The 13,106-nt window shown below is 38.1% G+C and overlaps 1 protein-coding gene across 4 annotated transcripts in view; it reads right to left on the reverse strand.

Annotated features, from left to right (window-relative positions):
- PLCG2 (phospholipase C gamma 2) overlaps positions 1 to 13,106 on the reverse strand; it is a 70,539-nt gene that overhangs the window by 4,930 nt on the left and 52,503 nt on the right. For 2 of the 4 annotated variants that reach the window (XM_067302428.1, XM_067302429.1), the window contains exons 24-31: positions 12,510 to 12,576; positions 12,067 to 12,224; positions 9,453 to 9,555; positions 7,993 to 8,202; positions 6,403 to 6,548; positions 5,228 to 5,342; positions 3,814 to 3,981; positions 2,987 to 3,075 (exon numbers count right to left, since the gene is read on the reverse strand). In XM_067302428.1, the coding sequence (XP_067158529.1) occupies positions 2,987 to 3,075; positions 3,814 to 3,981; positions 5,228 to 5,342; positions 6,403 to 6,548; positions 7,993 to 8,202; positions 9,453 to 9,555; positions 12,067 to 12,224; positions 12,510 to 12,576 (1,056 nt within the window). Of the gene's footprint in view, positions 1 to 2,986; positions 3,076 to 3,813; positions 3,982 to 5,227; positions 5,343 to 6,402; positions 6,549 to 7,992; positions 8,203 to 9,452; positions 9,556 to 12,066; positions 12,225 to 12,509; positions 12,577 to 13,106 lie in introns of those variants that run through there. The other 2 variants (XM_067302431.1, XM_067302430.1) reach the window with 2 other exon arrangements.

The following is a 13,106-nucleotide window of genomic DNA, read 5'->3' on the forward strand; positions in this document are numbered from 1 at the left end:
AGGTCACATACTGCCAGTCCTGGTGCATTCCTATTGAAATCTAGATTAAAGGCGAGAATACTGAGCAGTAAATGGGACCCCTAATACCAGCAAGTACTCAGCTGATCAAGAAGGAAGTGCAGATCCTTTGTTTCAATGGAGCTATGGCTATTTAATACTTGCAGGGGAAATGACTCAGTATTTGAAGATTAATTTGCAGCAGTCTGAGTTTCTGTTCTTGTGCCCACAGTAGAAAAGTCTCTCAAAATTCTCCACAAACATAAAATAATCATCAAGATTCCTTTCATGATTTCAAATTTTTTTAATGCTTCAAAACTGGGGATGCACAAGCAGTCTGCTCTATAGAGTTACTACTGGCTAAGAGTATTGGCAGGACCAAAGTCTTAATTTTCACATCAGTAGCAAAACAAGATACTCATCCTACAAGAAATGACATGCAATCAATAAATGTAATGAATCTAAACACTTTCAGAGATGGCATACCAATAAGCATGCCTCTTTTAGCATTCAGTCCAGACCTAGGAAAAAAGGCAGGATTAGCAACATGCCCAAAAGCTTCAGTTTGGGCATAAAGCTCTTCCCCCCCCCCTTCTTTTTCCTCTCAAAAGATTTTCCTACAACTCCCTGCTGTGGGTTGGAGGAGTTGAAAATATAGCCTCAGCTCTATGCTACAGATTAAGATCAAAAAGTAATTTTTTTTAAAGCTTTGCTTTCCCAAATCACAAAGGGAATATTACAGATTGCCAATTACCAATTTGCACACGTAATCAAGATCCCTAAATATTATTTGTTCTTGTAAATAAACGTATCCACAAAACTAGACTTTAAAACCCCGCTTAAGAACATCCACTTCAATCTTTATGTTAAAAACATATGCACTATCGAAGCTGACTGTAATCAGAAAATGCTAAAAAAATACACACGCTTCCTAGAGCAAGTAAATCAATTTTCAAGCAAATAAAACATGCTTCTAAATGTCTTAAAAACTTCAGAATACTACAGTTGCTACAGTACAGAAAGACTGGAATTTCTCAGAGAAGCAAGAATATTATAAAAGTAAGCATGCACGTGTGTAACTTATCATGTAGGGCCTTTAACAGTTTCTGTTCAACTTAACCAAATTCCACAGCCATCTGTAATCCCCTTTATAATTCTCTATTTCATCTTCAAGAGTATGCAGATGGACTTTCTATATAAACAGGCCTCTTATTAAATTATATCATTTTAAGGAGGATCATCATTTAAAACAGGGCAGAAGAACAAATGGATAAAGCCTTGATCTTTTCTGATGCTTCTTGAATGTTCTGGCAAAGGTTCTAAAAGTTGATTAACCATGGCTAGTCTCGGTTTGCTGCAGACTGCCAAACAAAAGGGAAAAACTTTGGAAGTTCTCTTGCTATTGCATTACCACCCAGAAATGTCAGACATTGTAAAAACAGAGAGCTGTGCTGCATCTTCATTTGGCTTAACAAGCAGAAGGGGCTTAAAGAGCGTGAGATGTGCTACTGTCAAAGGACTTGGTGCTGACGGATTGGGAGGTACACTGCTACTATGAACAACACTAAGAGACACTCCTGCCCCAGGCAAATAATGAGCTGAATTTCTGAAGCAAAACCCAGGCAGGAGGGATTTGCAATGTACCTACAAGTGATACCGTGCTCAACGTGTTAGGCAATGGTGAGTTGTTATCAGTTTTCTCAAAGGTAGCAAGACCAAAAACAGATCAGTTTATCTGGCCTCCTGTATCAGGCTCGTCTCCATGGAATCTGAACGCTTTAAATGTTATTTTTAAAGAACACTGACCTCTTCTGTTTGCACGCACGCACGCGGTCTCAGGTGCTAGCCTCCTCCTGCTTTCATGACCCCTTGTCAGCCAACAGAGGGAAGCTACCATGGCTGCTAAGACACTGATTACACACAGTCATCTCACATCAGGTGGCTTTGTAAAAATCTTGACAAAGAACATTTGAAAAAGGCTGCTACTCCTCTGTTAAGCAGAGTGTGACTAAGAATTCAGTAACTTCTATTTCCATGTATGTGTAACTGCAGGAGCAAGTTTCTCCAGGACACAATGACTTATTGTTAGCAGAACCTGGTGTTTTAATGAGGAAAACATTGGCTGATTATGTGAACTACAGCATAAGCCTGAATGGCTGCGAATGAGTACAAATAAAAAGTTGAACAAACTTTTTCCTATGAATCTAAAGGGTGCTGGAAAGTACCTTGAAATCCCCACTGACTTCCCAGAAGCATCTTTAAACTTGCATCACATAAGCTCTATGCCAAAGTAGTTAGAGTACATAAAATATTACTGAGGCATGGAGAGAGTTTGAGAATGAGCCTGCTTTAAAGTGACATCTACAGCAGCACCTGTGGAACGTCAACAAATGCCGTTCACAGATCAGCCACTTTAATGCCTGGTTTTATGAGCAGGGATGCATCGTTATTTTTTCCTTGTATGTTTAAAAATATTAGTTCCTCAATTATATGTTTTACAGAGGCTTAAAAGAAGCAGATTAGAACTTCAGTAGGAACCAGAATGTGTCTTCCTCATGTTGGTTTGTTGTTGTTTTTCAATGAAATAGGGAACAATGACTTTATTTTCTCTTCCTAAAGGGACTTCTTTTTACATAAGACCTCACGAAGAAGATTATTCTCAGAAGTGAAAGCATGAATTCAGCTTGCTTTGCATGGCACCAGTGGGTTTTAACTCAACAGGGTAAGTCACTGACCATGCTGTTACAGGAAGAATAGTGGAGGGAATGAGGTTTTTGTTAAAAGAAGTTATGCACAAACAAGCGAGTCATCTGTCCACTCAGAGGGAGAGCAACTCAATTTGTATTACTGATCTTCCATGGTACCTAAGAACGAAGTGCCAGGTGGTAGTATAACAGACACAGAACAGAAAACTAAATCCTCATTTCCTGATTTCCACAAAAAAACAACATATGCTCTAAGTGCAGCAAAACAAACCAGTGATTCTCACCAGAACTTGTTGCATTTCACAGTGTACCAGAAGTGAGGCCAGCTCTATATCTTCACTATAGCCGTTCTTCAAAGGAACTGATCTAAAACCTGAAGAAACCATATACAAAGGACAATTAGAGTGAAGACAGATGATTATCTGCAGTCACAAAAATGGTGTAAAGTGTAGCAAGACTAACAGACCCTTCATTGCTCAACTGCTCTGCTGCTGAGAGTAGACTATGCTGTAAAGACTACAGGGAAGCAAAAGGCAAGAATGCAACACTGAGAAAGACATGATTTCATATGCTCTCGAAAACTAAAGACAGATGCAGAGGAAATCAGAGAACTTACTCTAGATATGTCCACATCTAAAACAATTAATGAAACAAATGCGCTGACACCAAATTATGAAAAAGAATCTTCCCAGATTTAACTCAGATTTACTCAGCCCCCTTGCTCAAATGAAATCCATGGTTAAGAGAGTTAAAGACATAGTAGTCAAAGTAAGGAGATAACAATAACATCAAAATATTGATCTTGCTGCTTTCATCTGAAATAAAGCACAAAGTGGTAGAAGAAAGAACAACTGTCCCTTATTGGAACCTTCCACTTTCAGATCAATGAAATCAATGAAGAAATGTCAAGAGAGGGTAGGAGATGGATTTTAAATACTTATACACAGCACACCCAGTATCATAATAAACAACAGATTAAAGGAACTTGGGTCAAAGGAGCACTTCTGTATTTTGGCATGTTGCAGCTGCTACTGAGAGCAAAATCGCAAGACAACAATGCTAAAAAAACATCTTTCTGACTTGGCGCTTTATTATACCTACTGATCTTTACCTGATTTGATTCCTTTGATGGGAAAAGTGGCATGTGCTAAGAAATTGGGATCACTGAACATATCCTCCTCATAAACAACAAAGCGCAGAAACGCTAGATTTGGATCATAAATTTCAAATTTCACTTGCTCTGGACAGGGCACCCAAACTGGATTAAGGCCATTGTCATCTGTAATGAAAAGGAAACATTTGCAATATGAAGCAATAATTTAATTTCATTCACATATGGGTATGTATCTCAGGAAATTTTCTGGGGATACAAAGGCCCAAAAATCCTATTTACCATCTCTCTCCTGTTGTAATCTTGCTTCAGAAGGTTTGTATTTATTTGCTGCGGGGCAGGGGAGATAGGAGAAAACTTGGCAGAGATGGAAATCCATGAAGAAAAGCTACTATTTGTATTTAAATATACAAAACCTCCTTGGATATGTATTTGTAAAAAGCTATTCATTGCTCATATTCATGACCCTCATGCTCCATATCAGTGTAAAAGCATGAAAAATATTGGGAACATAGGTGTACAGTGGCTCATTTTTCATACTTATTTATGAAGCACTGAGTATTTTGGCATGTGTGATACAGCCAGAAAGTTTGCTGTCCGAGGTCTTGGTCACTCCCCACAAAAATCTAAAATCATAATTCTCTTCTCTGAAGTACTCAATAGCCACAACACATATTCTGCTCCTCACTCTGTCTTTATTATCCAGTGGTGTCTATGCCACAGATTTCAGTGGTTTGAATAACTGGAATCAAAGCCTCTTGTCTACCACAGAAACACTGCTGGATCCAGAAATACCAAATCATTAGGAGATGGCCAGTCAGTTTATTAAAGGCTGTTTTGTCTTCCTGCATTTAAAATTCTAGCTGCTGTTTGGCTGCTGCTGAGATATTGCCCCATTTACACCCCTTATCCAAAACTCACCAGGAGTGAGCTTTGGTCAAACTTCTCCTGAGCTGCAGGACATACTACTTTACAGCCTAAGTTTTCTCCAAAGGGATCCCAGCCTTAGAACCCTACTTAAACAGCACAGTCTGAATCTCATGGTAGTTGAATCCATTTGGGGCAGAGCTTTGAGAACCGACTAGCACTGTTAAAGACGTTTTCAAAAGAGCAATTTTTAAAATATGCAAATTACACAAACTCATGTATAGCCAAAAACATTACAGAATTGCAACTTTTTACGAACTATAACAGTTTTTCTCTGAAAGCTGAAGTTTCTCAAATTAACTGGCCCTGAGACAAGCAACAGAATAATATGTATGACAGTCAAGAGCAACAGTAACCTTATTTCTCCATGTATAGTTTGTTGGCCAGTTACAGACATCATAAATTCATATTCAACCTCTATTTTTTATTTTAAGTGCACTGGAAGTATAACCGTATCCCCATAACACAGAAAACTGCAGATACTCACTCACAACTGTTGTCTTGAATTTGTTATTATCATATTCAGCCCCACAAATTTCTACCTCTACAAAGGGACAAGCAATGCTTCTACCAAGCTTAGGAAGATGACGAGCACCTAAAACCTGTAAGAGCAGCAGTAAATTATAACCATGTCTGAAGGAAACTCGTCACCCTTATTTCTGCACAGAAAGTAGCTTTTAAAAGATGACAATTCCACCAGAAGAAAAAAAATATTTTAACTAAAACCCAGAAGAACACACAAAAAAAACCCCACACTTCCTCTCTTGAATAAGTGTTTGCACGTCTTAAACATACTATGCCACCAACAATAATACCCCCATTGCTTGGGTGTCCCAGTGGTTCTCGTTCTAGGATACAGTTGCTGACTTTCATTCACAAATGCTTGTACACAATATGCAGTTTCACACCAGGCTTGTAACATAAGTTTTGTAATCTTTTCTCAGCCCTTATTACATATCTATTTTATGAGCTGTACTCCTGCTTTACTTTCACAGCCCGTTTACCTCTTTTCTAAATTGTAGTGAAAAGCAGTTAATGGGTTTGTTCCTTGATAGCACTTCTCAGAAAACATATTTTTAAAAGACATCTCTTACCGAATAGCAACTGAGAACAGAAACGAGTTCAATTTGCATTTCGCACTAGAAGACAATATGGCATATTTTTCAAATGATGATGATGAGTCCCACCTCTTTATGAAAAATGAGACTGACATTCTGGTAAATCACAGTGTACTAAATAAGCTGGCTTTTTCTTCCATTCATCATATTATTATGTTTTCTGCTTAGTTTCTATCTTCCATTACAAACATCTATCACACTGGAAATCTCTGAACTAGTAGATCTGCTGCTAACCAATCTATAATAGCACCTTTCTAATGAGAAGTCAGTGGAGCAGGAATGCAAGTTAGTTCAACTGCAACTTTTATTAGTCATTATATAAAATTATCTCAGTATCATGTTTTCAGTCCTATAGCATGTGCTTCATTAGCATGATAAAGATATATGTTTCCTTTCAGAAACTAGTTTTATTCTCTAACACTCTGACATTTAAAAACAGTGTTTTGACAATCTGTCAGACCTTGCTCTGAAACATAATAGCTTTATTTTTAGCCTTATAGATATTTATAACTTGTAAAAAACATAATTTACAAAAGAGATTTACCCTCACTGTCATAATCATCTGCAATTTCCTCCTCGATTCATTTGGCACTGGGTCATATTCTTCATTTCTCATGCTTTCTGGCTGCAGAACATAGCCAGTCCGTCCATTAAGTGAAAACAAGGCATGGTTCAATTGCATGTATTTATCTAGGGAGAGAGTTAAACAGTCATTACAGAAAGATTCCCATTTGAATAAATCTAAAGAAAGTATCAGACTAATGGCTCCTCTGTGCCATTCCTTCTGGTCGCCATTTTCTCAGACAGAGCTGGAAAGGTAACCTGGAAGTCTCAGTTCCCTTCAATAGCTGACCTTGACAGGCCATTTCTCGCTAGTTTTAATCCTGATAAACCCATCTCCATTCATAATTAGTTTCCTAAGTACATAGTTCTTAGTTCCTAAGAAAGCTGAGTACAGTTTTCCCCGTGGTTGAACAACTGCTCATTCACCTGAACCTTAATGTGAATATCTTTGCTTGCTTCTCAGGAAGAGATCAAGGTGAAATTAGCCCAATCATTACCTCTAAAAACGGCTTGTCTGGCTCAGAGACAAGTTACAATAGAAGGAACCCTAAAGATGAAATTTAGGAGAACTGCTCTGGAATTAGGCATCTATTGAAAAAGAAAAACCTAAATAGAAGGCAACTACGGGAGAAATACACAAACATAGCTTTAAGCCCTGCAGAGAAAGTATGAAACAGAACAAGGAGAAAATCTTGTAAGCTGCTTCTGCAAAGAGTCAAAGAACAAAAGGAGAACTAAACATGGACTAGGGAAGTTAAAAGTGGAGTCAGAAAGAAACTGCTTTGTTTGTTTTTCTCTGGGTTTTCTTTTCAGTTCTGCTGAAGGAAGTTAAAGATAACCTGTGATAACTGCTCTAGAAAAAAAGAGGCAACTAGAGGTAGAGCAGATTAAAATGTTTTGTTCTTTTCTATCCAGGCATTATTTGCTGATTCCAGACACCTTGGAAAAGGTGGAACCACTGCACGAGTCAGCAAGCCACAGCTCTCTACCAGGTCACTGAAGAGCGATATAGGTCATAAGGGGAACACTGAACTGGCGAGAGCCCAACAGAAAGCTAGGGGGAGATTCTGTCAGACTGGACAGGTTATAAATTGCCCACTGAAATGCATTTTCAATTGCCACTGAGGTGGTCGGGGAAGCTGAGATTTAGCATAATATGAGTGAGTTTGTAAAACACAATATACTGGCCCTGATCCTCAGTTCATTATTCAATATCTTTGCTGAAGACAGCACAGATGCACTTTTAAACTGCAACTTATGTTTGATGACTTCATCTGCCGGCTGCATTAACACCACAGCTACCACTCACATCAATGGCATCTGGTCCTGGGCTGCTAGGCCAGCTCTGCAGAATGGCAGGTACAGCTTTCAGAAACTGATTTCTGGGAACCTGTTCTATTAGGTGATCCACACATTCACAAATAAACTTTAGTTCTTTCACCTTTCCTCTTGCTGTGAAGAACAAATAAATAGGACAGCCACAGTGACTGGAATGGCAGAGAGGCCAGAAAGGGGCTCATTAGGGGTAAAACGAAGGGGGGATTAAATTCCTCTTTAGAGGGAATATTACCTGCAGTTTGGAAGTTCAGAGCCACCATCTGGGAGCCACAAAGCCAGAGGCGAAATGGGTCGTAGTTGGATGAGTCAACTCTCTGCCCTTTAGGGTAGACACGTGTCAATCCCTTCTGGTTGTATTTCAACAGCTCAACAGGTTTTTGCTTAACAATGCTTTCTGCCTTGGTTTCCACAAAAGAACGGATTTCTTTGAAATCAGGATTTTCTACATAGGGTAGGGAGAAAAAAGGGTGGTTACTAAAGCAAAAAAGAAGTCACAATTTATAGTATATTTCCACTAACACATTGTTTTACTTTGTGCTTTAATGCAATAATTGAGAATGTTTAAATGCAGACATGGCAAATTGGTTGAATATCAAGTCTGAAAGTTAAAATTGCCTGCCTGTCACATCCTTTCACCACTCACTGCAGCAGGGCAGATAAAGTCTGTAGTCGTGTTCTCATCTCATCATTGCTAATAATGCGCTTCTGACCATTACAATACATTTAAATGAGACATCTTTTCCTGGGTGTAAATGGGGAGAAGAAAGGGTGAGTCAGGGTTAGCCAATGCCTCAAACAATGGCTGTAATTATAGTGTCCCAACCATACTGACAGCTTATTAAAAATGTTTGCAAAGAAACTTAAGGAAGAAGGGCATATTTGCTGGGTTCTCCAGCAGCAATGACAAAAGCTGGAATAAGAAGTACCTTTTTCAGAGTCAGGTTCCACACCTGCACTTACACAGACCCCATTTCTCATTTATATTAGGAAGTCTATAGACCATTCCAATAGCTTACAAGTCCTTACATAAATGGCAAACAGGTCCTTACGGTAAAATTATATAATGCAGAACAAATCTGTCTTAAGAGGTTTACAAATCACAAGCGTTCAGCTAGAGTTCCTCATCTCAAAAAAGTCAATCGACAGGTAACTAGTGAGCTTCGCTATGAAAGTCATTGAGAGGGTGCCTCTGGTTAACTAAGTTGGAAATCTGTGACAGTTTCAAAATATATCCTCTTCTAAAGCCTCCTTTCTAAAGGAAACCCACTGACCCCGAGAGGCTTCCTAGTCTTTGTTACTGTGATTTTACTAACTGCAAAAATGCAACATTATGGAAAATGAAAATTTGGGTAAGTTCTCAATTGTTCTTGTCTCATTTATGGTCTTTTGTTCCTCTGTCTCTCATTTCACTAATTTGTTCCACATTTGGTCTCACACTTAAACATTAACAGGTTGAGATGTATGCTCAAAACAGTTCTTATAAACCACTGTTTTTTATCTGACATTTTATAATACGAATAGCATCAAGGTCTCTCTAGTGTGCAATTCCAAATTGTCACTGAAAACTCCACATGTGTGAGGCAGAACTTTATTTTCCAGTAGAGAATTTATTTTCTGTTCTAACATTTCAACTAATATCTATAGAGATTAATAGAGAAGGTAGAATTCAGATGTAATATTAAAGGAGATCACCTAAATTGTCCTTGGTTTTGCTTGTTGGCTTGCAGTAGATTACCAAATCAGATAACTCAATAGCAATTAATTGATTCTTTTCCCAGTACTTCCTCCTGTTCTCCTGTAAAATTTAACAAAGTTTAACATTATAGATACACTAAGCATAATGATACCATAACTCCAGGGTATACTTCAAGGAAATGACAAAGTTAATGCATCCTTTCTTGCCCCAATTCCTATTTGACACTTTAGACACTTGCATACAGGTGATATATTTTAAAACCCAATTCAGAGAACTGATTAACCAAGTGGTTTTTTTGGTTTTTTTTGTTGGTTTTTTTTGTTTGTTTTTTTAAAAAGCAACTGTTTCAGTGCTTCCCTGAATCAGTCCTACCCAGAAGCCTGGCAACAAAATCTTGATCAGGACTTAAGTCTTCCTAGTAACTCCCAAAAGACTAAATTCAAACGCTATGAGCATTGTTCCAATAGTTCCCTATTTGCACAGCAAACCAGCAATATTAGTAAGGAAAATCTCATGCAATCATATAGGCATCATCATAATAAGCCCACTATCTATCTCCGTATTTACAAGTACCTGCAATGGAAGCTGAGCAAAAGTCCTTGCTATCAGGGACTGGCAGCTATTGTAATCAGTGAGACTTGTACTGAGTTTTTGGCAGGAGGCTCTTCAGACATAAGAAGTGATTACAGGATAGGACATGTCAGAAGAGTCACATACTGAACGGTTATTAGCTTTGGTACAATAGGTTATAAAGCAGCAGTAATTAAGAAGCCTTCCAAAAGAATTCCTTCAACAGGATGAACTGAAGAGGAAAAAAACAGAAGCTGGGGAGCCATCCATTTCCAGAAGCAGTCACTGAAACAGAGATACATTGAAGTATAAGAAAAGCAAAGAGGAATGCAACATTAAGACTTGAAATAGCCTTGGAAAAAAACTGCAAACATGAACTCCATCATACTTAGTGCTCCACCACCGTTTCCCAGACATTGCTCAACAGTAAGCAGTGCTCTCACTAGCAAAGGCACTTCCAGACACCATGAGCCCATCTTTAGATATAACTCTAGTGATAGTCAAGAAGGAGAGTCAGCAATGAACAACTGTCCCTGCGAGCATGGCAAGTGTTAGCATTAAATAGAGATGACAAAGTACATAAAGTTTAGATAGTTTTATTTTTGGTGTACAATGGACACGGCCCAAAAGTATACTGATAACATGCCTGTATCGTATTGTAGTGTTGTGTTGACTCACTATGCTTTTTCCTTCCCCAAAATACAGACTGGCAAAAAAGGCTTTTCCTTTTCTTTTTCCCCCTCCCCATGCAGCAGTCTATCATGTGAACTTTCAAGAAGCCACACCGTGAGAAAACCCTGCTGATTGACAGAAATGAGTTTTAGAGCATCTTTGAACATAGACTATTTAATGCTCCTCTAACTGCCCAGAGGGGAAAAAAAGCTGCCAAGCTCCTGAAGAGCATTGATATGTCATGAAAAACATTCCATTTAGAGACACTTCTTCTAGGTTATGTTTCTCTTTCTCATTTTTATTTCTAAACGAAACCTGGCATTAGAACCAGCTCTGTCCTCCCCCAACAACAGATCAACAGCTCCTGTTGCTTCTTCCCTTGCTGAATTTACAGTCCTCTGCTTGTAACACCAACTTGTTTGCTATAAAAACTATTCTGGTGACCCTCAAAGCATTATCACTCCAGATGAAGGATAAACAGCACAAGCCAAAAAGATACTAAAACACATTTTGCATCATTCATATGACCTAATTAATAATAAAAAGTGAATAAAAGCAACAAAGGAAAGAGTATACTTAAGTATGGTCATCGTAAAGCTTTTTGGTAATGTCAAAGACTTTAAATACTAGAAAAGAAGACTGAGAGGTAAATTAATACATCAGAGCACAAACAGCAGGTCCTGAAGAATGTCCTTTTTTATGCAGCAGTAATGGTATATGGACACAGAAGCTAAGCTTAGGGAGAATCCTCTAATCTTGAAACAAGGATTTAGAAAGACTGCTAGTGAAAAACTGGTAAATCCAGAATTGGGCCAGTTACAAATAAATAAAAATACTTGCCAAACAATTCCCTATTAGTGCCATTGCATTCACTGAACAGCAGAGTTAGTAAACAGAATTAAGAGGAGTTTAGGCAAAGGCAGCTCAGATTTCACATATACTCACTAGTGGATTCACAACTCTGGACAGAACAGTCCGAGATCTGAGTTTCTTCTGCTTAACCCTAGGATTGCACCAGTGTAATCAGGTGTAAAACGGTAAGGGTATCTACTTTGTACTACTATGTACACTTCTCCACTGAGGTGCAGAGTGCAACACAGACAGTACTATGCTGAAAAACTCCTGTTAACATAAAAACAAAACTTTCTGATGACTGGTGCTCAGCTAATTTATGTAGCATTCCCAAAAAATTTAGGCAACAAGATTCACGGTATCAATAAAATGAACAGACAAGCAGCCATATGCAAGAGAGTCTAGGATCAGGCTTTAGCAAGATTCAACAGTATATGGAAGCTAAAGATCAATTCTAATCTAAATTTATAGCATTACATTATAAAAAACAGCAATGGGATATATTTTTATCAATACCTCTTCTGCAGTTTTCCATGTGATTTCACGGATACCTTGGTACCATTCAAATAGTTCTTCTACTTTATCAGTTGCAAACTCAACAGGTGGATCTTCTGGATTCTTGGGTTCCAGAATGAAGACAAAAGGCTTTTTGTGTTTCCCTTGTGGCATTTTCACTGTTAGGCAACACAGCAGCAAGAGGTTTATACTAAAATCCAACAGTTCTTCATATTGCAGTAAGCTGTCAGTGTTGTTGATTTATCACAACAGCTAATGCTAAAGCCCTGGTTATTGTAATAAAATCTCTTATGGGGCTGAACACTTAGTATCATTAAGTTTCATCATATTGCTTGTATACATATATAAATCAGTTCCACAAAACCTTTTCTGCTAAGCAGAAAAGAGCCCTGTTCAACACAGAAGGCTCAGAAGTCCATGTATAAGCATCAGAAAATACATACCAACATTGTACGTATTGAGTACCAGTATTCCACGACACAGAGAGCCTAATGGATTGTCCTCGATAATCTGTGAAAAACAATGGCTTAAATTTGACCCTCAGTCTTTTCCCCTTGAGTGAATATGCACAGGACAATTAACAAATAATAAATACACACAATTAAATCCAACCACAGTTTCACTGAAAATATGCCCACTGTAATGTTTAAAAGTCTGTTTCCATTTCAAGGATTTCTCATTTTGAGAAACAGATGATAGCCTCAATAGTGAGAGTCAAAACAGGGAGTGCAGTTTCTGTCCTGACATAACTACTCATTTTCTAGTCTGCTTTAAAGCTACAATAACCAGAAAGAACAAAAATATTTAATACATGTATTTTCCTCCAAAGACTCCAAGCAAACTCTTGGAAGTGATCAAGTGCAAGAAAAGTATTCAACATTTTATTTTTAAAACCTCCAAATGTCAAAAGTGCTTACTATGTGTTTTGTTAAACAGATCTTTGCCCCAGACTTTGGACTAGATTTTTAGGTGCTTTTGGCAGACAGGATAGGGTTAGTTATGCACAAAAACTGGATAATGGAGTGTGAAAATAGCTAGCA

This window comes from Apteryx mantelli, chromosome 10 (assembly GCF_036417845.1).
Source record: "Apteryx mantelli isolate bAptMan1 chromosome 10, bAptMan1.hap1, whole genome shotgun sequence".
Taxonomy (NCBI): Eukaryota; Metazoa; Chordata; class Aves; order Apterygiformes; family Apterygidae; genus Apteryx; species Apteryx mantelli.